Here is a 25,242-nt window from a genome sequence, read left to right as displayed (position 1 = left end):
ATGTTCTCTAGGACCTACTATCCAAGTGGATTATTCTTTAAATGCTGTACATGTATGATCTTCTACAAATCCTCCAAATTTCTTAGTGGCAGGCTATAACTGAAATTGCTTTGCTTTCATTAAAAAACATTATGGGCACCCTGGGTTTAGGCTGTGTGAGACTTTGTAACAGGCTGGTTTTATTTGCATCTTAAGGGCTTCATTCCTAATGTTTCTAATTGTTCACTTCTCTATACTTGGTAGAACTCAACAAAACACAGCCTACATACTATTAAGGCTTTCCTTTTTAACAATTTGTTCAGAAATGTGATGATTTTATTTTATATTTTAAATTTATTTCACCGTTATTTGTACAAATGAACCTCACTGAGACACGGGTTCTCATTTTCAAGCGACCTACTGATTACTGCATGGAATTAGTAGGGTGTAAAATGCACTTAACAAAAAATAAATAAAAGAAAATTGAGAAGTAATTAAAAAAAAACAAGCAAACAAAAATTAACCTTCCAGATCTTCTTTGCACACAGTTCCACTCTGCACAACCCCAAAATCTGTTGCCTGGATATTTTGTTTTCTGCTTGGCTTAGCAAACTTAAAAGTCCCACCTACTGTTTAATCTGTATTTTGCAGCTAATTCTCCAGTTTACGTCGTTGTTGAGCCATTGCTTTTTTGTTTACTCCCCTTTATAGAATCTGCCCACCAGAAGCACCAGCTGATCATTTATGCAGCGCTGGCTCTCCTCCACCTCAGTAGGGCTCACCACTTCTCCTGCTGTCTTTACAAAAGCCGAACAGAATAAACCAACAAAAACGTTGAGTTGAATTAGGATAACACAACAGAAGGAATGTTACAGACAGAGTTCTCACTACATTTCAAAAAAGACCGAGTCGATCTCTTTAATAGTTCACTAAAGCCACAATCGTTTCTACACGCGGCACAAAAACCTATAAATGAACATTCAGCTTTCTCCACGCACAGCAGGGCCACCCCCAGCAGCGAGCTATCTTCAAATGTGGGCAAAGGAATATTATATGAAGTGTTAAAAATTCATTTCCATTGAACTCTAATAGGTTGAGCTATTGAGGTATCAGACATTAGATATGCAAGTAGACCACAAACCTCATCTTAGAGGAGAAGCATCAAAGTAGGGGCAAAAAACTATTTGCTACTCTTCATTCCACTTCCAGACAATGTCAATATGATGGGAATTTACTCATTAATAATGTATAACTACCGTCATTTTCTGTAGACATCAAATTTACCCTGCTAAAGAAATCTTCACAAAGACATTTTCTTGGAGTTAACTGGGTGCACCAGTAACATCTTTGAATTAATGTGCATGATAGTGGCATGGCATTAATCTCCCCTCGACACAACACCTGTTATAAAAATGAAGGAGTCTTAATCATTATTTATGCAAACATTTCTTACGACAGCTTGACATTAACTGAGACAACATAACAACAGATCGACTCATGAACGGCTTCACTCTGATAGAAAACCAGTGAGTGTAAAATATTATATAGCCATGTCAAACAGATGTTGCCATGGTACAAAATCTAAAAATATTGATTGTGTTTTGTGGCTGTGATGCTGGTGAGAAATAACTGTTGAACACATGAATAACTGAACTCGGTGGATGTTTGCAGGGAGTGATGTGATGATGATGTGAAGTAATATCTTTGGTAATTATTAGGGGTGCAACGATACACAAAATTCACGGTTCGGTTCGGTTCGATACTTTGGTGTCACGGTTCGATATTTTTTCGATACAAAAAAAATGTTCATGCCTTTTTAATTTGTCATTTATTAAAATTATAAATATATATTTTAACTCAAAAGTACAGTTTTTAAATTTAACCCTAACCCTTGTGCGTGTTTTTTATTTTGACAGCGAATGCGCACCTGCGGACCACTTATGTGCAGCCCCGGTTATTTAGCTCATCATATTGCAGCCACAGAAATTATTTTGTCCATGAAACCATAAAGCTGCACTTTCTTTTTGCCTTATAGTCTGATTTGTCATAACTTCTCCGTTTTGTGGTAAGCTTTTCTTTGGCTGTCACTTCTTCAAATCAAATCAAATCAAATCACTTTTATTGTCACATCACATGTGCAGGCACACTGGCACAGCACATGCGAGTGAAATTCTTGTGTGCGAGACCCACAAGCAACAGAGATGTGCAAACACAACAACACAAACGAGCAAAATACAAGAATGGCCAACCTGAACTAATAAATATATGTACAATATATAATAGTGTATGCATTTCTGGATGTGTATACTAAATATTTTCCTACGTGTGTGTGTGTGTGTGTGTGTGTGTGTGTGTGTATACACATTTTTACAAATTAAATAGTAAAAAAAATAAAATAAATAAAAATAAATAAATAATAATAATAATAAAATATATAAAATATACAGAGTTGAATATGTGCAAAACAAGTGGCATTTATATACAGTGTGGAGTGCATAATGTTGAAGTTCCAGTAGTGAAGCTGAGGTGTCTATGACGTGTTCAGCAGTCTGATGGCCTGATGGAAAAAGCTGTCTCTCAGTCTGCTGGTACGGGACCGGATGCTGCAGAACCTCCTTCCTGATGGAAGCAGTCTGAACAGTTTATGGCTGGGGTGACTGGAGTCCTTGATGATCCTCCCCGCTTTCCTCAGGCAGCGCTTCCTGTAGATGTCTTGGAGGGAGGGAAGCTCACCTCCAATTATCCGTTCAGAGCACCGCACTACTCGCTGGAGAGCTTTGCAGTTGTAGGCGGTGCTGTTGCCATACCAGGTGGTGATGCATCCAGTGAGGATGCTCTCAATGGCACAGTGATAGAAGGTCCTGAGGATGCGGGGGCTCATGCCAAATCTTTTCAGTCTCCTGAGAAAGAAGAGGCGCTGCTGCGCCTTCTTCACTGTTTTGTTTGTGTGTACTGACCACATAAGATCCTCAGCCAGATGTACTCCAAGGAACCGGAAGCTGCTCACTCTCTCCACAGCAGCGCCGTTGATGGTGATGGGGGTGTGTACTTCTCTGCACCTCCGGAAGTCCACTATCAACTCCTTTGTCTTTGCGACGTTGAGGGTGAGATGGTTGTCTTGACACCAGTGGGTCAGGGCGCTGACCTCCTCCCTGTAAGCCGTCTCATCACCGTTGGTGATAAGACCCACCACTGTAGTGTCGTCCGCAAACTTCACAATGATGTTGGAGCTGTTAGTGGCTGTGCAGTCGTAGGTGTAGAGTGAGTACAGGAGAGGGCTCAGTACACACCCCTGTGGAGCACCAGTGTTCAGTGTGATGGGGGATGAGGTGATGCTGCCCAGTCTGACCACCTGGCGTCTGTCAGACAGGAAGCTAAGGATCCAGCTGCAGAGGGAGCTGCTCAGTCCTAGATCCTGCAGTTTCCTGTCCAGCTTCGAGGGAACGATGGTATTGAATGCTGAGCTGTAATCTACAAACAGCATCCTCACATACGTGTCTCTCTTCTCCAGGTGTGACAGGGCAGTGTGTAGTGTCAGGGCTATGGCATCATCAGTGGACCTGTTGTGGCGGTATGCAAACTGTAGAGGGTCCAGTGAGTCGGGTAGTGCAGAGCAGATGAAGTCCCTGACCAGCTTCTCGAAGCATTTGCTTACGATGGGGGTCAGGGCTACAGGTCGCCAGTCGTTCAATGAGGAGATGGTGGAGGATTTGGGTACAGGGACGATGGTGGCCATTTTGAAGCAGGCTGGGACTACAGACAGAGAGAGGGAAAGGTTGAAGATGTGCGTGAACACTCCAGCCAGCTGAGCCGCGCATGACCTGAGGACGCGGCCGGGAATCCCGTCCGGACCAGTAGCTTTGCGTGCGTTCACCTTCCTGAAGCACTTCCGCACATCCTCCTCAGACACAGTGTGCGCACTGACGTCATCCGCGGTGCGCACACTGTCCAGTCTCATGGTGTTCGCTGTGTCGAATCTAGCGTAGAATACGTTTAGATCCTCACACAGAGAGGCCGTGGTCTGCGGTGTGCTGGTTTTCCCTCTAAAGTCTGTGATCGTGTTTAGTCCCTGCCACATACTCCGAGGGTTGTCAAACTGTTGCTCCACCCTGTCCCTGTACTCACGTTTGGCTGCTTTGATCGTCTTCCGGAGTTGGTAATGTGCGTGTTTGTAGTCCGATGTGTTCGCGGAGGCAAAGGCGGTGTTCCGTGCCGCCAGTGCCGCGCGAACATCTCCGTTAATCCAGGGTTTTTGATTTGGGAAGGATTTAACTGTTCTGGATGGGACGACATCTTCCACGCATTTCCTGATAAATCCACAGACTGAGTCTGTGTACTCATCAATGTCTCTGGCGGCCACGTGAAACATTTCCCAGTCCGCGTGATCAAAACAGTCCCGCAGCGCAGACTCCGATTGGTCCGTCCAACAGTGCACCGCCCTCCGGGTTGGAGCTTCCTGTTTCAGCTTCTGCCTGTAGGCGGGCAGGAGCAGGATGGAGCAGTGATCTGATTGGCCGAATGGGGCGCGGGGGAGGGCTTTGTACGCATCCCGGAAAGAGGTGTAACAGTGGTCGAGTAGCCGGTTTCCACGTGTGTTGAAAAGGATGTGTTGATGGAGTTTTGGTGAGACTTTCTTCAGGTTTCCCTTATTAAAGTCTCCGGCTGTGATAAACGCTGCCTCTGGGTGTGCGGTTTCCTCGCTGCTGATCGCGCTGTACAGTTCCCTGAGTGCACGGTCAGTGTCGGCTTGTGGGGGAATGTAAACAGCCGTAATAATCACTGCTGTAAATTCCCTCGGTAGCCAGAATGGCCGGCACTTAATCATCAGGTACTCCAGGTCCGGTGAGCAGAAGGATTTGACCGGGTGCACGTTCGCATAATCACACCAGCTGTTGTTGATCATGAAACACACACCACCGCCTCTGCTTTTCCCAGTAAGATCCTGTGACCTGTCCACGCGGTGCACAGAGAACCCCGGCAGTTGTATTGCGGAGTCCGGTACTTTGTCCGATAGCCAGGTTTCTGTGAGGCAGATCACGCAGCAGTCCCGCATCTCTCGCTGGAATGAGATCCGTGCCCGAAGCTCGCACAGCTTGTTCTCCAGAGACTGCATATTAGCCAGTAATAAACTGGGTAACGGTGGTCTGTAAGTGCGCCGTCTCAGTCGAACCAGAACGCCAGATCTTCTCCCTCTGCGTCGGCGTTTGCGGCCTCCAGGGCCAGAGAACAAAGGCGTCTCAGGTGAGATGAATGGGGGGTCTGCAAACGGAGCGTCCGTGTTGCAAAACTTGAACTCCGGAAAGTTATAAGAAAGACCGTCTTTTATGTCCAGTAAGGTTTGTCGGTCGTACACAAGGAGACAAGTGCTGCTCGTGAAAAAATAAAGGAAAAGTAAAATTAAACACAGAAGAAAGCCGTTGCTTGGGGGAGCTCGCGACGAGGCTGCCATACTCGGCGCCATCTTGAAACAACACCCTGACCTTCACCCTGACCTGTCTTATTTGGCTCAGCAGAACTAAAATATAAATCCTGCTGCTTTTACACACGGACTCACATAAGCTCAGCGATTCTCTGCGCGATCAACCTCTCACATGTTTAAGCTTGCTGCGGGAGATTTCACTTGTCATGTTTGCATAGTAAGCTAACAATTAATAAGACGATGTCAGAGGAATTGGTGCACAAAATATCATCACTCACAGATCAGTGCTGTCGTCTCTATACACAGTTCGCACGATTGCAAAGTGAAAGCAAAAAAACAAGCGCAAATTCAAACGCGATTTCAATATGTCACATATTGACAGTGGCTCACCGATGCCAATGACATAATTACCCAGCTACATTTCTGAAAGAATGCAAAAGCATTGACATATATTTTTCCTACAATAGCCCGACGGGCAGGGAAGAGATAGATTTTGGTAGCCCGACTGAAAAAATCGCTAGCCCCAGGACGTCGGGCTAGCGATATTGCGAGCCCTGTATCTGATTGAGGAATCACTCATCTTTGGAAAAGAGAGTTTATTACAGAGAAATGTCTCTTTCCAAAATAAAAGCTATACTATCCGCTTCTTCTGGGCTATATTCTCAGCAGCATAAGGAGAATCATGTGCTAACAGCTGTCTAAATGACTCGGCTAAAGTTAGTAGCATGCTTGTTGTTTTTGTCTTTGCACTAGGATGATGTCGGCGTAAATGTGCAGTCATATTCGTTGTGTTCCCACTAGTGCTTTCAGGTTAATCTCATTGAAATGACCTTAATGCCACAACACGGCAAATCTCTGTTAACGAGCTACCGCCGATCGCCCCGTGCATGGGGCTAGACGGCCAACACGTTAACGAGCTAACTGCGCTAACACACTAGTTCCCACCCATGTAATTGAGCATTGCGTGGCACATCCAACATACTGTTTTACTTTAGTCCATGACTCGCTTACCTTCAGGGTCATACGTCACATGAAAACCAAAATAATTCCAAACGCCAGATCTGAATGAGGGTGGTGGGGGGGGGGGTCCATGTTGCAAGGAGAGCTTAACTTCTGTCTCGCTAGCTTGCCCTGCGCTCTTCCTTCTGACTATGCTGTCTGTGTTGAGCGCTCAGTGGATCTGCGCTCGACAGTGCAGCCTAGGCGGAGTAGTCGAACGCAGATTCACTGAGCGCTCAACACAGACAGCATCGTCAGAAGGAAAGTTGATAAAATAAATTACAAATGTTGTATTGTTCATACATATGCGTACCGAACCGAAAGCACTGTATCGAACGGTTCAATATCGATACGAATATCGTTGCACCCCTAGTAATTATTTATCTATAGCACGTGACTTGGCTGATCTTCAGTAAAAGTAGCGATAAGGGTGATGAAAGCCCTGTAGAAACTGGTGTAACCTGTAACCCCCCCCCCCCCCCCCCCCTTTTCCTAGCGATAGAATTGTTTTCAGCAAATTTGAAGTGACATCAAAGGTCATTTTTCAGTCTTAAGTTAAGCAAAGCCGGCAATCATGCTCGTGATACATGATGCTTACAATGAGTAGCTCCTAAGCCAAAGCAAGCAATGACAGCAACTGTGTGACCACTGCCCTTCCTGACAGTGCTGAAGACAGGGAGGGCTTCAGCTTTGGTTTAACAGGAATTCAGTCGCAGTTGTTAAATGAAAGATCAAAAAGCTATAAGGCCCTTTGCTTTCTATGCAACCGACGTCTTCACGCTCAATGAAGACACTTTAGAATTCTCGTGGGTTGATACAAGTGCCGTAATAATTTAATGCGACGCATTCACTGACTCATTGTAGCCTGTGCTTCAACTTCTTAATGAAGTCACTCAGTTTGTTGCTATTACGCTATTTGCTATTTTTTAAAGTAAAGTTATACAAAACGTCAGACACTGTCTGTAAAAAGAATGCTATCGTGATGCTCCAGTCAAACTATCCAAATCTCAAACTTTTGATGTGATGATTGATTAGGTGTTTTACACGTCATTTATTCATTTTATTGGATACAAGGAGTCAATCAATCACGTATATGAACACATGAACAAATTTTAGATCGCATTAGGGCAGGTAGGTCAGAGAGAGATAAGAGTGTTTCACGTGTGACAAACCTGAATACAGATGCAAAGAATAAACAATTCTTTTATGAAATCTGGAGCTATTCAATAAACATCCAGGGCTGCCCAGGGCTAATGACATGCCTGCATTAAGCCTGCTGAAATTAATTTATTTGCATATTGTGGAGACCAGATATAAAATCTTACCAATATTATTACTGGTATTAAAGCAAAATGTTTTCAGATCATATTGTTTAACAATCATTTCCTGGTAGTCCTTTTCTCCAGGCAAAGTTTAGGTCATAAAGTCAGATTGGAAATGTAAAAACACACTCATGATACATATGATATTCAGTAAACATGTGTTGGGGGTTTCTAGGTTTACATTTAAACTTTTTAAATATCAATGTTTTTTGTTTGTTTTCACCATTTATCCATATGAATAACACATTTAAAACATCTCTTTGTGTTCCTTTTGTATTGCAGTACATTAAAGCTTTCTACAATAAGACATGGATTGAGAGATATGGGGAGCCTATTTCAGCGGAGACGGTGACCCTCCTCTGGTCCATCACAGTGTCCATATTTTCTATTGGAGGCCTTTTTGGAGCCCTGTCTGCCACGTTAATCATCAAAGTACTGGGCAGGTGAGAACACTGTTATGTGCTTACAATATCACTGGTAAGAAGTTTGCTTTTATATCCTTCACTCATCAGGGAATGGCGAACAGCAGTCATTTTGGTGCAAACGATTATGTTATGAGTGAATATGAACAACACTGTAGATCCTTTGGCTTCCTTTGTTGTGGGGAGCGGTCTCTCTGGATCGAGCTTGTTCTGGTGAATCCCACAAATGCTTGGTCGGATTGAAATCGAGGGACCGCAGGATAACACTGTGCTGCACAAACACAAGAAAGGGGAATTTTTGAAGTGTGGTGTGCTGCTGTTAGCAAGGGAAGAAAGAAACCACTAACCACTTGATCTGCAACAGTGCTTAGGCAGGTGGTAAATGACCTTGTTTGTGCACGAACTGTTGGCTTCTCAGTTTTACACAGAGTTTCGGAAAGGTTGAAATTCAGATGTCAGGGACAAGAGTTGAATATATATGTTAACTTAATGAGGACTCATGGAGCAATTGAAATGAAACACACTTCAAAGTATGCCAGGGAAGCCGAGGTAGGTTTAGTTTTAAAAAAGAAAATCAGTAGAGGTGTGTGGACATTTCACCACAGACATGAAAAGAGATTAATAAACATTTGTGGTCAACTGCACTGCTACATAAATGAGTGTATTTAAATTTTAGATTTAAATGTAGATTTAGACACAGCAAGAGAGAAAAGCCTTCATCTCAGAAACAAAACACGGCTGATTATCATGCTGCTGGTGTTGTGTGACTGATGTTGAAATACAAATGCTATAACTTACGAAATGTGCTGCTCTGAGAGCCTCAGTGGCGTTGTTAAGCATCTCACTTCAAAGATAGCAAAAATCAATAGGAAGAAAACATTTTTCTTTGACCCCTGACATTAAAAAAAGTACAGTTCAGACAAGACCTGAATGCGCACACACGGCAGACAGGCATGCTGAAGAAAAAAAGAAACTTGGTCAACAAAGGCTGGTAAAGTAAAAGTACGCAGATGAGCTGGAGATCACACGCAAATGGCCCGATGCTGGAGAACAAGGGAACCAGAGATGTTGGGTGGCCTGGTGGCAAGGCAGATAAACAGTGCTGCCCAGGTGCTGCAGACGGGGGATTAAAAAGAGACTACTCCAGGAGGCAGGACCTGCTGTGAAAGTGGAGCTCCATCAGGGCCATGCTAGAGGCTAATGGTTAAGATACAGCAGGGAACAGGTAGGAAGACCAAAGAAGAGATGAGGTCAAGACAAAGGCTGGAAACCAGAACAGTTGGACAACAGAAGAGGTTCAGCAGGCAGGACAGACAGATGCTCTTTGAAACGGGGGTCAGTTGTGACAGCTGATGCGACCTGGTGTAATCGTGTCCTGCATGGCTAGAGGCCGCACTAAATTCTGTTATATAATAAGTGATTGAGAACTGATTGTTACTTGTCAAGAAGAGGAACAGTTCCCACTGACTTGGTGCTTCTGGGAGCTTGGGTTAATTTTTATAGAATACTAGCAACTAGGGATAATGAAATAGTTTCAGATTCAGCGTAGTGTAAGAAACCTCCATTACAGAACTGATTTTTCTGTTGTGATGGCCTCAAATGTGTTCCTTTGAAACTATAAAAAGTTATTCAGCTATTCCATGATGTTAGCTTTTTAAAACTCGGCTATCTCTGATAGTTCTTGCTCTGCTAGTTTTTTGTTAGGTGAAGTTCTTTTCATCCCAGGTGAAGCACTATAGAAATTGAATTTAATGAGTTACATTTAGTTAATTTTTACATTTTTTTCATGTATTTTTCTTACTGACTTTAGAAAGGGGACCTTGCTGCTGAATAACAGCTTTGCTGTAATAGCTGCTGTGCTTCTGTCTCTGGGTGAAATGTCAAGATCTTTTGAGATGCTCATCATTGGACGACTCATTATGGGGGTGGATTCTGGTAAGAAATATGCTTTTATAATTTCCCACTCATCAGAGAGTGTAGAACATTCAATATAGAGCATAATGCTGTAGTGTAAGGGAGTACAAAGAAAATATTAATTCAGTTAATCATGTAAATTATGATGATATTTTTAAGTTTAATCTGGTTGACCTTATCAGAAAATGTTAATTACATACATCACCTCTTGTAGTGACGCTGGCTTTTTACTTACTTCTACGACTATGGGAATTCATTATCATCAGGTTATTCTAAAAGGTCCATGAAAAACCTCCAGTTAGTCCAAAATGCTGCAGTGAGAGTACTGGACATGGGCGAGGACAAAATACTGTATTTCTTCCATATTAACATCTCGAATAAACAGGACCCATCCATCCATCCATCCATCCATCCATCCATTCTCTTCCGCTTATCCTTTTCAGGGTCGCGGGGGGCGCTGGAGCCCATCCCAGCCGTCATAGGGCGAAAGGCGGGGTACACCCTGGACAGGTCGCCAGTCTGTCACAGGGCTAAACAGGACCCATCATACCTTATAGACTTGATAGTACCATATTATCCTAATAGAGCACTTTGCTCTCAGACTGGAGGCTTACTTCTGGTTCCTGGGCTGCAGGTCACTGCTGTAGTCCTTTCAGTCCCTGGGGTCACATCAGCTAAGATGTGCTTCTTGGTGTCAATCGTGCGAATCACTTGCATCAGGTTTGAATTGGTGTGAGATGTTCCCCCATCCTGAATCACATGAGTCATTAAGATGACTTGACTCAATGTGTGAGTGTGGGTAGAGTCGTCTGGAAAGGTATCTCAAGACTATGTTGCAGATAAATGGTGTCACAGGCCACGACCTCCACTCAGTGATGGTCATTCAAAGAGCACATCCAAGGTGATAGCACTATTAGAGGTCAAATACCTGGGACTTCCCATCTGGTGTTAGAACTGAAGAAGCCATTGTGTGTTTTAAATTCAATGATCACTGATTTCACATGTGCTAAAAAAGTGCTACCTCATAAAATGCAACTCAGTTTTGGTTTTAACAGTAGCTTGGTTATACCACAACGGAGAAATAGTAGCTACCTTTAAAAAAAATACACACATTTACAGAAGCGTGGGGTAACTTGTTTACAAATTGTAGTGTGTGGAAATTGATTTGTTTTTAAGTATTAACTTGTTCTTCAGTGTAGACCGTTTCTAATGCACAGACCATCAATACTAGTACCCATGACTGTGCCCCACAGTTCAAGACAGCCAACTGTGAAATGTGACTTGATGTTCAGTGTGTGTTAGTGCAGTGGAGCTGTTGGTGTGTCTGCACATTTATGTGGTAAAACAAAACAGACTTCGATACTGATAAAAACACCCCCAATGCTTTTAAAGACAGCTGATGCTTACAGATCCTAGATACGGCCAAGATACGTGAATGCATATTCCTCTACTATGTCAATACATACTGATGACAGGGGTGTCTACATAGACACGAATATATTGTTTTTAATAGGTTTTAATATATTGTTTGCTTGTTTCTTTCTGACAGGTATTGCTCTCAGTGCTCTCCCCATGTACCTGGGAGAAATTTCCCCAAAACACTTCAGAGGTATGATTGGCCAGTTCAACTCCATTCTAATCTGCTTAGGAGTGTTCACTGGGCAAGTGCTGGGGATGCCTGAGCTGCTGGGTCAGGTTAGTGGTTTAGGAGGCTATGAACGATTACATTTTGAAAGTGTGCTGTACAGGGAGTGCAGAATTATTAGGCAAATGAGTATTTTGTCCACATCATCCTCTTCATGCATGTTGTCTTACTCCAAGCTGTATAGGCTCGAAAGCCTACTACCAATTAAGCATATTAGGTGATGTGCATCTCTGTAATGAGAAGGGGTGTGGTCTAATGACATCAACACCCTATATCAGGTGTGCATAATTATTAGGCAACGTCCTTTCCTTTGGCAAAATGGGTCAAAAGAAGGACTTGACAGGCTCAGAAAAGTCAAAAATAGTGAGATATCTTGCAGAGGGATGCAGCAGTCTCAAAATTGCAAAGCTTATGAAGCGTGATCATCGAACAATCAAGCGTTTCATTCAAAATAGTCAACAGGGTCGCAAGAAGTGTTTGGAAAAACCAAGGCGCAAAATAACTGCCCATGAACTGAGAAAAGTCAAGCGTGCAGCTGCCAAGATGCCACTTGCCACCAGTTTGGCCATATTTCAGAGCTGCAACATCACTGGAGTGCCCAAAAGCACAAGGTGTGCAATACTCAGAGACATGGCCAAGGTAAGAAAGGCTGAAAGACGACCACCACTGAACAAGACACACAAGCTGAAACGTCAAGACTGGGCCAAGAAATATCTCAAGACTGGTTTTTCTAAGGTTTTATGGACTGATGAAATGAGAGTGAGTCTTGATGGGCCAGATGGATGGGCCCGTGGCTGGATTGGTAAAGGGCAGAGAGCTCCAGTCCGACTCAGACGCCAGCAAGGTGGAGGTGGAGTACTGGTTTGGGCTGGTATCATCAAAGATGAGCTTGTGGGGCCTTTTCGGGTTGAGGATGGAGTCGAGCTCAACTCCCAGTCCTACTGCCAGTTTCTGGAAGACACCTTCTTCAAGCAGTGGTACAGGAAGAAGTCTGCATCCTTCAAGAAAAACATGATTTTCATGCAGGACAATGCTCCATCACACGCGTCCAAGTACTCCACAGCGTGGCTGGCAAGAAAGGGTATAAAAGAAGAAAAACTAATGACATGGCCTCCTTGTTCACCTGATCTGAACCCCATTGAGAACCTGTGGTCCATCATCAAATGTGAGATTTACAAGGAGGGAAAACAGTACACCTCTCTGAACAGTGTCTGGGAGGCTGTGGTTGCTGCTGCACGCAATGTTGATGGTGAACAGATCAAAACACTGACAGAATCCATGGATGGCAGGCTTTTGAGTGTCCTTGCAAAGAAAGGTGGCTATATTGGTCTCTGATTTGTTTTTGTTTTGTTTTTGAATGTCAGAAATGTATATTTGTGAATGTGGAGATGTTATATTGGTTTCACTGGTAAAAATAAATAATTGAAATGGGTATATATTTGTTTTTTGTTAAGTTGCCTAATAATTATGCACAGTAATAGTCACCTGCACACACAGATATCCCCCTAAAATAGCTAAAACTAAAAACAAACTAAAAACTACTTCCAAAAACATTCAGCTTTGATATTAATGAGTTTTTTGGGTTCATTGAGAACATGGTTGTTGTTCAATAATAAAATTATTCCTCAAAAATACAACTTGCCTAATAATTCTGCACTCCCTGTATATGTCGTGTTGTTTTCTGTAAGAATGGTTTTGAGGCTGGAGAAATTTTAAATCAAGACAAGAAATTTGAGTTTAGTAAATGAAAAGTGGGCTAAACATAACCACCACATCACTCCAAGTTTTTAGTATATTGTCTGTGGAGAAGGTCTGTTGACTGTGGATGTCTGGTAGTGGTGGTGGGGAATTTCTTTATTATTTTTTCCCTTGACTGTAATAAAGTTTGCTCTCGAGTCACTGTCATAAACAAACTGCACTTAAAGGCATTTCAGCAAGCCCAAAGCCAGTGTGAGTGAGTGAGTGAGGAATCTGAATCAATAAATTATGCTAAAAGTCATATAAATTGGCACTTTAAGTAAAATGTGAACCTGTCATGACTTTGGTGATGCATTTAGATAAAGTACTATTCACCTATTGTGAGAGTCACTTGTCACTGGTTGAACTGGTTCCAGTCTTGGTTTACATTTTGTGTTTTGTTCTTAGCTGAATTTTTAGATTTTGACTTATTTATTATTCTAGTCTAATGTGAGACTTAGTTCTCACATTATTGATAAGATAAGATTTTATTGCTTATTTTTAATGTGGTAACCAGTTACATGTTCTGTTTTGTCTTGTTTTGTCTTCTTTCCGGTGTATTGTTATATTTAATAGTAGTATTAGTAGTTTCCTCAGCTTGTGTCTTATTGTACCTTATTTCTGCATTCATGCCTCTGTCCCTCCGTGTTGCCTAGTCTCTGACATCTTAAGTTCTTGTGTTGGTGTTTGTTAGTTTCCTTTGGTTGTTTCCGGTTTTGCTTTGAAGCGTAGTTTTCTTTCATGTCTGCTGTCAGGTTTGCTTCCTTCCTGTCCTCTGATTCCCTGATTGTTTTCACCTGTTGTTAATTGCTTTCACTTGTGTCTCCCCGCTCATCTGCTCGTTGTCCCCAGTGACTTCTGAGTATTTATAATCTTGTCTGCTTTTTTGTCCTTTTTGTCAATGTGTGTGTGTGTGTGTGTGTGTGTGTGTGCAGCCAGCCCAATTTATTCTCTCTGGATTTTCATGTACCTCATGTTGTGGTTTTTGTTATTTTTTGTATCTTTTGCATCAGCTGTACTAAAGGCTCGCTGTCAGCTCATTCTTTTGTTTCTTGGATCCTGTTTGTTTCCTCTCCCCTGCCTGACAGGTTCCACTATATGTCTGACTTACAACATAAACCTATCAATATTAACTAGAAAAAACACTTTGAAAAAATACAGTACTTAATGAGTAGTAAAAAAATTTATTTTATCACCGATAGCTCACAAATTGTTCATATTTTGTTCATATTTGGCATGTTTAGTTCACACACTGAGAGGAACCAGCACATCAGTTTAAACTTTGGTAAAGACAGTGAAAAAGTCAAATCTTTTCCATCCGGACTGGACAATGCCAAGATCAAATGCACCCAGACAACCTGGCTGCTGGGGAGTTTCTAGTATTTCAATGTTGAAAGCAAAAACGAAATTCTCTATAACTGCATGTAGCAAGGAGACTATCCCAACTAACAAAGGATGAGAGACACATTACACCCTGGACAGGTTGCCAGTGTGTTGCAGGGCTAACACAGAGCAACAACTATTCAGACTCACATTCACACCTATGAGCAATTTAGAACCTGGAGTGAACCCCTCCTAGGACCTGGTGTCCACATATGTGGACATCACATTTTGGGTTGTCTAGACCGAAATTTCTTTGTGCCTCTCACGTCTGTGTGTGACCTTGGTGACTAGGTGGCATTAAGGTGAGAATTAACCACCAGCGTTTAAATGTCAATGTAACACTGGTGGTGCAATACTAGTAGTGAGCATGTAAGACCTGTTAGTGCTACTTCTTGCCTTCTTTGGATGTAGTACGGGCAGAATAGTTACCTTTAACCACAGTATGAGGACAGAAGGGAAATATCGGCCAGATCAGACAGGTTCTACAGGGTGGGCCATTTATATGGATACACCGTAATAACATGGGAATGGTTGGTGATATTAAAGTCCTGTTTGTGGCACATTAGTATATGTGAGGGGGAAAACTCCTCAAGATGGGTGGTGACCATGGTGGCCATTTGGAAGTCGTCCATCTTGAATACAACTTTTGATTTTTCAATGGGAAGAGGGCCATGTGACACATCAAACTTATTGGTAATGTCACAAGAAAAACAATGGTGTGCTTGGTTTCAACATAACCTATATGAAATCATTCTTTTTTAAACAAAACTCAAAACAGAGCCAATTAATCTTTCAGTCATTTCAAGTTTTTTGATGTAACTTTACAAAGCCTAGCTGTGCTGCTATGTTATTTTTTAAAGTGAACAGACTTTCCCCTGTAAACCTTTCCAAACAAGTCATGCTTGCTCAGTCTTTTTCTTTATTGTACTGTGATGAACTTTAACATTTAACATTCTAACTGAAGCCTGTGATGTAGTGCGAGATGTAACTCTTGGATTTTTTGCAATTTCTCTGAGCATTGCACAGTCTGACCTTGGGCTCAATTTACCGGGATGTCTGCTCTTAGAAACAGCTCAACTTGGTGAATCTTTGTCGCTGTAGAATGAATGATTGACTTCAAATTGTTTAGAAATGACATTATAAATCTACCCATATTGATGAGCAGCATTGCTTCTCCAAGATCCCTGATGATGTCTGTATTAATGCACACCTGAGTGCTTCAGACCAGTAAGTTACCAAAACATCTGCTTTTATAGAGACGTTCACACTTGCTAATGATCAATTATTCAATTCAATTTGATTTTTAACACCTGGATACTTTCTATTGTAAGCTGTGTATACTTAATTTTCCACATGACATTCTTTATCACATAGATACTTAGACTGTAGATTGGTTATTATATATGGGGAATACATACATTCATTTATTAACAGGATAAAAAAAAAAACAATTAAAACAAATATGTTCTGTAAGTTTTTTCTGTTAATGAGTCTAGATTTGTTGGAAAGCCCAAGGTCTCTCAAGCTGATTGCTTTTATACGTGTGTACCATGTTAATATTTTTGAACCCACATTGTCACAGGGTATGAATCATCTGTCTGTCTGTCAAATAATAGAAAAGAATATAAAAGGCTTGTGTGAATCCAGCACTTTCACATTTTCCCTAGTAGAAGGAGTCTTCTTTAATATTTTAAGAACAGCACACACCAGAGAGGGCCAGTGGTCAATTTGTTCCTCTGACAGACCATCGGGAAAACAGGCTTACAGAGAAGGTGACTTTCATCAGAAACAGCTTTTCATCTGATCCTGGCAGATGTCCATCTATAAAGTATTCCAATGGCTGAGATCCTGGTGCCATGACATTTTTACCAAGTAGGCTCTCATTTTGTGAGAATTAAATATGAAAGAGGTGTTGTGATCTTCCTTTAGAAAGTAGAAATTTAAAAAGATGTCACACCAGGAAACGTTTTTTTTAATTAAAATTTTTACTCAGTGTTTCTTTTTTTCATTCAAACAACTTTATAAGTTTTAGAAAAATATGGTTTGGATCAAAGTGCAACCATTTACACAAACATAAACAGACGTTAGAAAGTTCTTTTGTGCGTCACCAGAATGATGACTCATGATCCATCTAAAGGCTTTGGAAAACACAACACTTCTATAAAGATCCCAAAGTGACAACTTTTCGTTTTGCAACGCACAGTCTATCCTTCATGTGTTAATTATGAACAACAGAGTGCCACACTGACAGTGAATGACTGTCTTAATCTCACTGCCTGTTGTGGGAAATAAAGATTTGCAATTAAATGATTAGAAAAAATCGCTACAGAACAAGTTCACCTCCTGGCTGGGGAATGCACTGGTCAGCAAAAGTAATTAAGGCTAACCACACAGAGATAATGTTAGTGTTTATAACTGCCTATATCAAAGATGTGGTACACCTGACTTTATCATTATCTCTGTCTCAGATAATGTTCATATCAAAACCCCTCTGGCAGTTGTAGTAGTCCTCTGTGCATTTCATGAAGCTACGCTGCTGTTGTAAATCTTCTCCATTTCATTCCTGTCAGCTCCCAACAACAAAGGCTCATGCTTTGCATTTGTTCAATCCCAGAATCTACAACCGTCAACAGGGAAAGCTACACGGCCTTTGTAATAAGGCAGTAAAATATTTGTCTGCTTTGTTTATGACAATTATTAGACACTGAAAGGCGTGCATTTAGTTCATACTGTTGACTGCACAGATAAACCTTTGCGTGCATATGGGTGTGTGAGAGTGAAACAGAACATTTAATGCGTGCTTCACAAGTTACACACTAATGGAACAGGGCCTCAGTGTGAACCCACAAATGATCATTCTTCAGCTGTGTCACAATTGCCAAGTCAACTATGGTTTCCTGTGCGTATACCTAATAAGCATTGTGCCACTTGATTGTTAGGCATTTCTCTGCAGATGATTGATTGGGACATGTCGCTTGCTGCCAGTCTTGTAAATTCTGATCAAGAACTGGCTCATAATTTCGACAAAACAGAAAAGAGATCATGTTAGCGAGAGATAGGCGAAGAAGAGCGGGGGATTATGGATGTTTTAAGAAATAACAAGACAGACTAAACAAGTAGGCAGATGGGGTCATCACAGGATTAAATTAAGTTTGTTTTTCTTCTTTTCTTTCTTGAATCACACTTGACAAGCTTGTTAGAATAGAAATAATCACTTTGTGAGTGCAGTCAGCTTCTATTACATCTTACCAGAAGATTACGCAGAGGTAACATGAGATGTTTATAGTACAGATCACAGAAATCAATGCCTGCAGCACAGATTCTTTGTCTCTGAGAGCACTCTATAGAGCTTTAATCTAGCCAGCCACTGTCACCTCCTGCTGGGATAAGATGATCCACTGTTCAGCATCAGAGAGACAGAGACAAAAAACTATACATCTTATATATCTTTTTTTATGTTCCAAGAAATATCTGTGAAGGGCTTCGCTGAGAAACACAACTACGGTTTCCCCAAGATAACAAAGTGATTCACTCTCCCAGCCTGGATTCATTTTAGATTTAAAGCTGCACAACCAAACATTTTTGTATATCCAGCATATTTCATCACTGCATATACCATATAAAAACTCATAAATAATCAGTGTTTCACCCACAAATTTCATTTTATTTCCAGCACTCTCAAAACTTAAAAGAAGAAAAGTCAGTTATGAATAACAAAAACACAATCTGATCTCGTCTGACATATCAATAATGTGTCAGTGTTTACAGCTTGTTCAGTTGGTGAAGATGACCAAGAATAAACATAAAACAAACCTTTTACAAACTCTTACGTGAACTTAATCCCTGGAAACTGGAAAGTATTTTGGGGATTTAGTTCACATAAATTCAGAGCATTTTCTGTCCAAATGACACCTCCTTCTCTGTGCATACGAATACATACAGTCCTCCCATTTGCTAAAGTGACATCAGGAAGCACAGCCCTGCACAGAGATGAGACTGTGCATCCTCTCATCTTTGCAGTAAAGATGACTTCTTTCGTCTTTTACACATGCTGGTACTTACATAACTTTTAATCGGTCCATTGTGGTGAGGCTACACGGTTACTTCGGATTGTTGTGATGCATTCAAGGATCACTTGATTTTGTTTTCAAGGGTACTTTTAATGAAAGTATGTTTTAAAGCGCAAGCAGCTGAAAAGACCTTGTTATTTTATCTTCCATGTTGTGTTATCTGGTTGGATGAAATTTTCAATTTTAATAAAAACCCTGTATTTAACACACATACACACACATATACATTATACATATAGATATGTAAAATGTCAATCATATATATTTCACCTCTGTAATGTTCTGGATATTTATAATTGAGCTTAAACTGTAACCACATAATTTTCTTTTGGGATTATTAAGGTGTTCTGATTCTGATACGCACTTGCTGGCACAACTCACAGCTAATGAATTAGTAACATTACTGGATGTAAAAAGAGCCTCATGGAGAAGATAAGCCATTTACAAGTAAAGCCAGGGAGTTCACTTCTCTTTGAAAAATTGCATGTGCAACTGGATAAACTATTTGAGATTAACAATGCCCAATATAAAGTTGCAAAGAATTTGGAGATCTCATCATCTGCAGTACATAAACTAATTAAAAGATTCAGAGGATCTGGAGGAGATCTCTGATCACATGGGACAAGGACAAAAACCTGTTTTGAATGATCTTTGAGGCTGTAGATTATTTAAAAATATACAATTGTTTAGTGGAAATCTCTTTTTGGCATTAGGCACACACTTTATAGCTAAACTACTCTGCCAAAAATAACCCAAAATCTACATAAATATAGTGCCTAACTTGAACCCAAGTTTATGGGTTTATTTATACAGAGATAGAGAGAGAAGGAAAAATCTTGTCTGCAGTCTTAGAAATCAGGTTTTGATGTTGTTTAGTGCACCACTTAGTTTGAACCACTCAGTCTTGTTTTTCTTTTTCTTGTTTTTCTTTCTTTCTTTCTTTCTTTTTTTAAAGAAGAAGTCTTTCTCATTTCAACAATATAATACTAAAATACACTCTGCATGCATTTTAGCGGTATGAATCTGTAGCAAGGTGTTAAGCTGGTCTGCCCAAAGTGCCCACACAAGTGACCTACTGAATATATTGAGTATATTATGACACAAAAACTCCTATAAAGGAGGTGCGAAACCTTTTATTTGCCTTCATAACTGCAGCAATTTCCCCCCTGAGTTCACACATGCTTACAGCCTGTTGTTAAGAGGTGATGCAACACCATGGTAACAGGTGCCTGTCAAGTTTCTTCTTTCTTTTTTTTTCTCTTTTTTTGTTGCAGTCCATTCCATCAAATTAAATCTGAGCACATATTTAGTTAAATGCCTGCATCCTGTTTTTATCCAGTGTTGTAACTTTTCTTTTTCCTAAATTAGGTTTTAGAAACTTTACCATATTCATTACCATTGCTTGACATTTGAAATGCTCTTCACATTTAATGAGAGCAGCAGACGGCCTTCAGCCCATATAAAGATTCCCCTTCTGCTTTAAGTAAATATATGCAAGAAAGAATGCATCGCTTTACTAAACCCTCACATTCTTGACTAAACCTACTCAGTATTTGCTAGCACAGTAGCCAATGATGTTATAGTCACATAACATAAATAGTAACCTCATCATCTTGCAGAAATTCTTTTAAAAAAATCCAAATGCATCCACCCATTCAGTGGAACGTGTTGTAACAGCTGTGATATACATCTGTTTTATCGCTGTTTAATATGGTGTAGCCGTTCCATGTCTGAACCTTTGATGCAGTTCTTTTGTTGATGTTTTGACTGCAGGAGTCCACCTGGATTTACCTGTTTTCCTTCCTTGCGTTGCCCGCAATGCTGCAGCTGTGTGTGCTGCCCTTCCTCCCTGAGAGTCCTCGCTACCTGCTGATGGAGAGGAGGGATGAGGCTGGAGCGGAAAAAGGTATTCCATAAACAACACTTAAGAACATCTGCAAAATGCAGTCCGGCTGACACAAGAGGCTTTGGTGTCTCATTGTGGTTATTATGTTTGAAAACTCTGCTGTTGCTCTTTACAACAACTACTACACATTACCACTCTTTTAGAGTTAGAAAAAATGTCTTAAGAAGTAAGACTGTCACTGTCACTCAGGTGACTGGAGTATATCTGCAGGGACCAGACAGAGTTTTTTAGTGAAACAGAAGTTCATGATTGCTTTCCCACTGGTGAGATTTGTGGCTTTTAGAGTGTTTTATGCTGTTTTCAGCTATTTCAGTGTACAGAAGACTAGCTACACAATTTTCACAAGTGAAAGTTTTGCTTTATATAAATACTTCAGCTTTTAATACTGGCCAAGGTTTTAAGAGGACCAAATCAGAGAGTGAATTCTTGAATTCTTCACTTTTAAATGTAAAAATATATTCTTAAATACAGCTTTCAAATAGTAAATTAAAGACTGAGAGATGGCTTCACATCTTTATTTATGATTGTAAAGCAGTTTCAAAAAAGAAGTGCATTGGTAATGTGAGTTAAATAAACTGTGACTCTCAGTGGTTTTAATTCTACACATAATTGTTTTTTATTTATTTTTTTCACAGCAGACATTTTGACATGCTACATTTGGAATTTATTGCAGCCATTATTAATATAACTGTTTTTTTCTTATATAATAAGTGATAAAGCTGGGAGTGTGAAAAGTCTTTTAGTTACCTTTTTTAACTGACCTAAACCAGTTAAAAAACCATAAAATCTAAAATCTGTTGTAATATTCAGTCATATGTTACTACACCAATTCCAAAAAGGTTGGGATGCTGTATAAAATGGAAATAGAAACAGAATGAAATGCAAATTTCATAAACCAATATTTTATTTTTAATTTCTTTTTCATGTTTTAATAGTGAGAGCTTGTATTTCAAAAAAAATATTAGCAGACACGGGAGAAAGGAAAAGAAGTGTAATAAAAACAAGCTTTGTATTAGGCTGAATACCAAAAATAAGGCAAGGTGAAACAAGGGAGGAACTACACTAACCTAAACTGGGAAAAAATCCTAGGATCAACTATAAAAACAATGACATGAGACAATGGCATGAAACTGAACAGGAATGTGCAAAACGTAAACGAGAAATAATCAAAACATGAGCATAAACCTGAACAGTATTAAGAAAAGCTGTGACTTGCTGTGACTTGACGCAACGTAAACAGATGAAGACAGAGGACTTAAATACACAGAAGGGTAATGATGGAAGTGGAAACAACTGGGGAAACACAGCTGACACGAATGAACATGACGCCACAGGGGAAGTAAAACTAAACACACTGAAAATGGAAACACCAGTCTCTTCAAAGTAAAACAGGAAACATAATTGAATGTAGAGATGAGAACACAAGCTTGACAATAGAACATGGAAACACGCACACACGACAGACTGGGGAGACACAGAACACAAGGAGAGACGTGGGAACAGATAAGGGAGATGAAAGCAAGGGTATAACTAAGCGTTAAACATAGAGGACAAGACAGATGTACACAGAAGACAGGAAACGACTCATAAACATGGAGACATGGATGAAACATAAGAAAAAAGAAAAGCTAGAAAAAAACTCAACTAAACCCTAACTGAATAATAACACAAGAAGTTAACATTATTGCAGTCTAACATAAGAAAATCAAGAATACAAAATAAACTCAAAATGTTAGATCAAAAATTCAGCCCCTGACAATAATATTCCTTAAAATCATGGATACTTTGAATATTTAGTCATCTACAGTACATATCATCAAAAGATTCCAGGACTTGAGAGACGTACACAAAGGACAAGACTGAAGAGCTGTGAATTTCACGGCCTCAGGCAGCACTGCATTAAGAACAGGCATGATTCTGTAATGGGCTCAGAAATACTTCCAGGAACCAATGTCTGTAACCACAGTTCACCATGTCATCTACAATAGCAGGGTAAAGCTCTATCAGGAAGAACAAAGCCACATTATGAACATGATCCTGTCATGTGATGAGGAACAAGCACCCAAACACAGACTCAGAGGGCAGGAAAGGTGTCAAATAAAGTGCTTCTTTAATAATAACCATTGAAGTGAGTCCAGTATAACAGGGCGTGTATACAGGCAGTCTGACAAAAGGAAAATGGAGACTGGGACTACATATACACACAAAGACACTGAGGTTTAATCAAGGGAAGAGGAAACAGGAGCGGAACAAGGAAACTGAAACTAATTAAGCCCAGTGATTCAAAGGAAGTAAAACAAAATACAAACCACAGGCAACTGGGAATTACAAAATAAAATAGGTAAGTAAGTAACTCCACTGGAAAACACAAATAGACAGGGACTTAACAAGAAAACACTAAGGAGCCTAGAGTGATACATACACTAAAATCATGGCACAGTACACTGAACCGAAAACAGAATAACAACTCTCACAGCAATCAAAATGAAAGAATAACAGAAACAACAAAACTCAACCCTCAATAGTAATAAAAACTGAAGGGCAAGAGGATAGGATAACAATGAGAGGCAAACTAAAAAAAAATCTTAACAACCAGAAAACTCAAAATAACCAAACTCCCACACCATGGGCCAAAGCTCATTTAAATTGGATTGAGGCAAAGTGTAAAACTGTTCTGTGTTTAAACACATCAAAATTTTAAATTGGTTTTGGAAAACATGAACACCACACCTCTGGACTACCGAGGAGAAAAATTGTCCAAGAGTTCAAAAGCCTGCATCTCTGATGGTATATGGGTGCACTCGTGCCTGTGCATAGATAGCATGTATATCTAGATACTGCATATTTCTGCAAGACAATGTAAAACTACAAACAGCATGGCTTTGCACTGAACTAACCTGCAGTCCAGACATTTCACCAGTTGAAAACATTTGTTGCCACAAAATGGAAAATCTGACAAAGAAGGCCCAAGACTACTGAGCATCTAGAATCCCATATTACACAAGAATGGGAGAGCATTCCTCTCCTGAAAGTCCATCCTCTTTTAATTGAGTAATTCAGTTCCTTAGTTACTCAATTAAAATTCTGGTTTTCTATTTTACAAATCTTTTTCTTTGATACCTCACAAATCATTGATTGGAGGTATAAATGTCTTGTACAATCTTTTGTTTTTTTTAATATTCTGTTTCAAATGCACTGATTCAGTGCCTTTAAACCACAGTAAGCTGCAGCTGCCAGAGAGGCAGAGCACATCTTCATCTTTCTGACCTCAAACAAAGGAAAGAAATGAGGAGATGGTCTTTCGCATATTTATTTGGCTCTTATGACACAATAGGGGAAATAAAAAGTTGCTCTTGAATGTTATGTCCCAGTTAAGAGTTTTATCCATTAAAACTCTGTTTTGAAACTGCGTAGACCCTTAACCTTTAATTTGCAGCTACATTTTCACAGAAATGTTTCATTTGAAACAAATGCAAATGAAAATTATTCATTACTTACCTCGGTGTGTCTTATGCTGCCTGGGTGGCTGACGTGCAGGACGCCTGCATCCTTGGGCTGGATTTTTTACGAGCCATTGGCGGTGTACTGGACTTAGGCAAAGGCTTCCTCGTAATCCCTGATGGGAAGAAGGTGCCGCTTATTCCTCCCCCGGTCTGCACAGCATCTGCCGCGGCGTCCACCTCCACCGCAGAGACCCCTGCAGACCCGCCAGCAGAACAGCAAGCGGAGGAGGAGGAGAGGCTCTTAGCAGTGAGGAGTATCTGGTCAAAGAACTGTGAGGGGCTGACTCCACAGCAGCAAGAGAGTCTATGGCAGGTACTAAAAGAGTTTAGTGACATTTTTGCCCTGAAAGAAAGTGATGTTGGCTTGACACACTTGGTAGAGCACGTCATTGAGACCGGGGATGCCCAGCCTATTAAAGTGCGCCCACGCCGCCTGCCCCTGGCTCATCAGGAGGCTGCGGACAGAGAGTTGTGTGAAATGATGAAGGCGGGCATCATAGAGCCATCTGATAGCCCGTGGGCCTCCGCGGTGGTGATGGTGCCTAAGAAAAAAAGTCCTAGGATGCGTTTCTGTGTGGACTACAGACCACTCAACAAAGTGACGAAGAAGGACTCTTACCCCCTTCCCAGGATTGATGAGTCTCTCGACTTAGTAGCCGGGTCCTCCTGGTTCTCCACCCTGGACCTGCGGAGTGGCTACTGGCAGGTGCCACTGTCCCCGGAATCCAGACCGAAGACAGCCTTCTGCACTAACAGGGGACTATGGCAGTTCAAAGTCCTGAGCTTTGGTCTTTGCAACGCTCCTGCGACCTTCGAGAGGCTTATGGACAGTGTGCTGGCTGGCGTCCCATGGCAACGGTGTCTGGTTTACCTGGATGACCTTCTAGTGCACGGGAGCTCCTTTGATGCTGCCCTGGATGCCCTGAGACAAGTGTTGGAGAGG

At 40.9% G+C, this 25,242-nt stretch overlaps 1 protein-coding gene across 3 annotated transcripts in view; it reads left to right on the top strand.

The window, feature by feature from the left end:
* Positions 1–25,242, top strand: part of slc2a9l2 (solute carrier family 2 member 9, like 2) — a 105,375-nt gene that overhangs the window by 16,774 nt on the left and 63,359 nt on the right. For all 3 annotated transcript variants that reach the window (XM_085353097.1, XM_085353098.1, XM_085353096.1), the window contains exons 4-7: positions 8,002–8,162; positions 9,952–10,076; positions 11,605–11,750; positions 20,664–20,796. In XM_085353097.1, coding sequence (XP_085209223.1) covers positions 8,002–8,162; positions 9,952–10,076; positions 11,605–11,750; positions 20,664–20,796 — 565 coding nt within the window. The remainder of the gene's footprint in view (positions 1–8,001; positions 8,163–9,951; positions 10,077–11,604; positions 11,751–20,663; positions 20,797–25,242) is intronic.

Source organism: Diplotaxodon limnothrissa, linkage group LG5 (genome assembly GCF_057381915.1).
Source record: "Diplotaxodon limnothrissa isolate DT_005_m linkage group LG5, D_limnothrissa_male_GT1.1, whole genome shotgun sequence".
NCBI classification, from domain to species: domain Eukaryota; kingdom Metazoa; phylum Chordata; class Actinopteri; order Cichliformes; family Cichlidae; genus Diplotaxodon; species Diplotaxodon limnothrissa.
The sequence above is the reverse complement of the archived record's forward strand: the minus strand, read 5'-3'. Positions and strand labels throughout refer to the sequence as shown.